Consider the following 4576-nt stretch of genomic DNA (forward strand, 5'->3'; position numbering starts at 1 on the left):
AATGCCCCCCCCCACCCCCGGCCACTTAATTACCACCCACAGAGGGGGCAGGAAACCCGCTCATCCCATACATGGAATGCCCCCGCCACTCACCGGCCTCCAGTTTGGGCAGCTTGTACTGCCAGATGAAGCATGCTGTCATGGCAACGGAGAAGAGGAAGGAAAGGACCAGCACCAGGTGAGTCCATGTCAGCTCCATGGGGGGGGACCGGCCACTTCTGGGCGGCTGCGGAGAGACATAGGGGTCAGAGCAGGAAACACGGAGTCTATAGGGTGATATCGTACACGGAGTCTATAGGGTGATATCGTACACGGAGTCTATAGGGGGATATCATACACGGAGGCTCTAGGGGGATATCAGGTGATATCGTACACGGGGTCTATAGGGTGATATCGCACACGGGGTCTATAGGGTGATATCGCACACGGGGTCTATAGGGTGATATCGTACACGGGGTCTATAGGGTGATATCGCACACGGGGTCTATAGGGTGATATCATACACGGGGTCTATAGGGTAATATCGTACATGGAGTCTATAGGGTAATATCGTACATGGAGTCTATAGGGTGATATCGTACACGGAGTCTATAGGGTGATATCGTACATGGGGTCTATAGGGTGATATCGCACACGGGGTCTATAGGGTGATATCGCACACGGGGTCTATAGGGTGATATCGCACACGGGGTCTATAGGGTGATATCGCACACGGGGTCTATAGGGTGATATCGCACACGGGGTCTATAGGGTGATATCGCACACGGGGTCTATAGGGTGATATCGCACACGGGGTCTATAGGGTGATATCGCACACGGGGTCTATAGGGTGATATCGCACACGGGGTCTATAGGGTGATATCGCACACGGGGTCTATAGGGTGATATCGCACACGGGGTCTATAGGGTGATATCGCACACGGGGTCTATAGGGTGATATCGCACACGGGGTCTATAGGGTGATATCGCACACGGGGTCTATAGGGTGATATCGCACACGGGGTCTATAGGGTGATATCGCACACGGGGTCTATAGGGTGATATCGCACACGGGGTCTATAGGGTGATATCGCACACGGGGTCTATAGGGTGATATCGCACACGGGGTCTATAGGGTGATATCGCACACGGGGTCTATAGGGTGATATCGCACACGGGGTCTATAGGGTGATATCGCACACGGGGTCTATAGGGTGATATCGCACACGGGGTCTATAGGGTGATATCGCACACGGGGTCTATAGGGTGATATCGCACACGGGGTCTATAGGGTGATATCGCACACGGGGTCTATAGGGTGATATCGCACACGGGGTCTATAGGGTGATATCGCACACGGGGTCTATAGGGTGATATCGCACACGGGGTCTATAGGGTGATATCGCACACGGGGTCTATAGGGTGATATCGCACACGGGGTCTATAGGGTGATATCGCACACGGGGTCTATAGGGTGATATCGCACACGGGGTCTATAGGGTGATATCGCACACGGGGTCTATAGGGTGATATCGCACACGGGGTCTATAGGGTGATATCGCACACGGGGTCTATAGGGTGATATCGCACACGGGGTCTATAGGGTGATATCGCACACGGGGTCTATAGGGTGATATCGCACACGGGGTCTATAGGGTGATATCGCACACGGGGTCTATAGGGTGATATCGCACACGGGGTCTATAGGGTGATATCGCACACGGGGTCTATAGGGTGATATCGCACACGGGGTCTATAGGGTGATATCGCACACGGGGTCTATAGGGTGATATCGCACACGGGGTCTATAGGGTGATATCGCACACGGGGTCTATAGGGTGATATCGCACACGGGGTCTATAGGGTGATATCGCACACGGGGTCTATAGGGTGATATCGCACACGGGGTCTATAGGGTGATATCGCACACGGGGTCTATAGGGTGATATCGCACACGGGGTCTATAGGGTGATATCGCACACGGGGTCTATAGGGTGATATCGCACACGGGGTCTATAGGGTGATATCGCACACGGGGTCTATAGGGTGATATCGCACACGGGGTCTATAGGGTGATATCGCACACGGGGTCTATAGGGTGATATCGCACACGGGGTCTATAGGGTGATATCGCACACGGGGTCTATAGGGTGATATCGCACACGGGGTCTATAGGGTGATATCGCACACGGGGTCTATAGGGTGATATCGCACACGGGGTCTATAGGGTGATATCGCACACGGGGTCTATAGGGTGATATCGCACACGGGGTCTATAGGGTGATATCGCACACGGGGTCTATAGGGTGATATCGCACACGGGGTCTATAGGGTGATATCGCACACGGGGTCTATAGGGTGATATCGCACACGGGGTCTATAGGGTGATATCGCACACGGGGTCTATAGGGTGATATCGCACACGGGGTCTATAGGGTGATATCGCACACGGGGTCTATAGGGTGATATCGCACACGGGGTCTATAGGGTGATATCGCACACGGGGTCTATAGGGTGATATCGCACACGGGGTCTATAGGGTGATATCGCACACGGGGTCTATAGGGTGATATCGCACACGGGGTCTATAGGGTGATATCGCACACGGGGTCTATAGGGTGATATCGCACACGGGGTCTATAGGGTGATATCGCACACGGGGTCTATAGGGTGATATCGCACACGGGGTCTATAGGGTGATATCGCACACGGGGTCTATAGGGTGATATCGCACACGGGGTCTATAGGGTGATATCGCACACGGGGTCTATAGGGTGATATCGCACACGGGGTCTATAGGGTGATATCGCACACGGGGTCTATAGGGTGATATCGCACACGGGGTCTATAGGGTGATATCGCACACGGGGTCTATAGGGTGATATCGCACACGGGGTCTATAGGGTGATATCGCACACGGGGTCTATAGGGTGATATCGCACACGGGGTCTATAGGGTGATATCGCACACGGGGTCTATAGGGTGATATCGCACACGGGGTCTATAGGGTGATATCGCACACGGGGTCTATAGGGTGATATCGCACACGGGGTCTATAGGGTGATATCGCACACGGGGTCTATAGGGTGATATCGCACACGGGGTCTATAGGGTGATATCGCACACGGGGTCTATAGGGTGATATCGCACACGGGGTCTATAGGGTGATATCGCACACGGGGTCTATAGGGTGATATCGCACACGGGGTCTATAGGGTGATATCGCACACGGGGTCTATAGGGTGATATCGCACACGGGGTCTATAGGGTGATATCGCACACGGGGTCTATAGGGTGATATCGCACACGGGGTCTATAGGGTGATATCGCACACGGGGTCTATAGGGTGATATCGCACACGGGGTCTATAGGGTGATATCGCACACGGGGTCTATAGGGTGATATCGCACACGGGGTCTATAGGGTGATATCGCACACGGGGTCTATAGGGTGATATCGCACACGGGGTCTATAGGGTGATATCGCACACGGGGTCTATAGGGTGATATCGCACACGGGGTCTATAGGGTGATATCGCACACGGGGTCTATAGGGTGATATCGCACACGGGGTCTATAGGGTGATATCGCACACGGGGTCTATAGGGTGATATCGCACACGGGGTCTATAGGGTGATATCGCACACGGGGTCTATAGGGTGATATCGCACACGGGGTCTATAGGGTGATATCGCACACGGGGTCTATAGGGTGATATCGCACACGGGGTCTATAGGGTGATATCGCACACGGGGTCTATAGGGTGATATCGCACACGGGGTCTATAGGGTGATATCGCACACGGGGTCTATAGGGTGATATCGCACACGGGGTCTATAGGGTGATATCGCACACGGGGTCTATAGGGTGATATCGCACACGGGGTCTATAGGGTGATATCGCACACGGGGTCTATAGGGTGATATCGCACACGGGGTCTATAGGGTGATATCGCACACGGGGTCTATAGGGTGATATCGCACACGGGGTCTATAGGGTGATATCGCACACGGGGTCTATAGGGTGATATCGCACACGGGGTCTATAGGGTGATATCGCACACGGGGTCTATAGGGTGATATCGCACACGGGGTCTATAGGGTGATATCGCACACGGGGTCTATAGGGTGATATCGCACACGGGGTCTATAGGGTGATATCGCACACGGGGTCTATAGGGTGATATCGCACACGGGGTCTATAGGGTGATATCGCACACGGGGTCTATAGGGTGATATCGTACACGGGGTCTATATATCTGTAGATGGGTGGAGCCATGTCTCCTCATTACATGCTCCGCCCCCGCTTCACAGTGCTGCTTCATCTCATAGTACAAGTCTATGAGTCACCCGACCTGCTGAGGACAATGCTCTCCCTGTGTGGCCGACATTTGATCTCAGCAGTTGTAGGCGGAGTCAGTGCACGGAGAGCTCCCTCTATTGGCTGATCCACAAATCTTTATCTTTTAAAAAACCCCACAAAAGACAAATGTCCGGTAGTCGCCCCGCTGAGGTGCCGGGGTCCCCTGGTGGTAAGGTCGGGTATTGCACCCCCAATACACAGACATTTCACCTTTCATTATGGACGCTGAACACCCC

General features: G+C 53.6%; 1 protein-coding gene across 1 annotated transcript in view; it reads right to left on the reverse strand.

Annotated features, from left to right (window-relative positions):
- Positions 1-208, reverse strand: part of LACTBL1 (lactamase beta like 1) — a 5738-nt gene extending 5530 nt beyond the window's left edge. The window contains exon 1 of the mRNA XM_018574491.1: positions 94-208. Within this exon, the coding sequence (XP_018429993.1) occupies positions 94-199 (106 nt within the window). The 5' untranslated portion in view covers positions 200-208. The remainder of the gene's footprint in view (positions 1-93) is intronic.
- Positions 209-4576: the final 4368 nt, after the last annotated feature.

The sequence above is a fragment of the Nanorana parkeri genome, unplaced genomic scaffold (assembly GCF_000935625.1).
Source record: "Nanorana parkeri isolate BGI_ZX_2015 unplaced genomic scaffold, ASM93562v1 scaffold2998, whole genome shotgun sequence".
NCBI lineage: Eukaryota > Metazoa > Chordata > Amphibia > Anura > Dicroglossidae > Nanorana > Nanorana parkeri.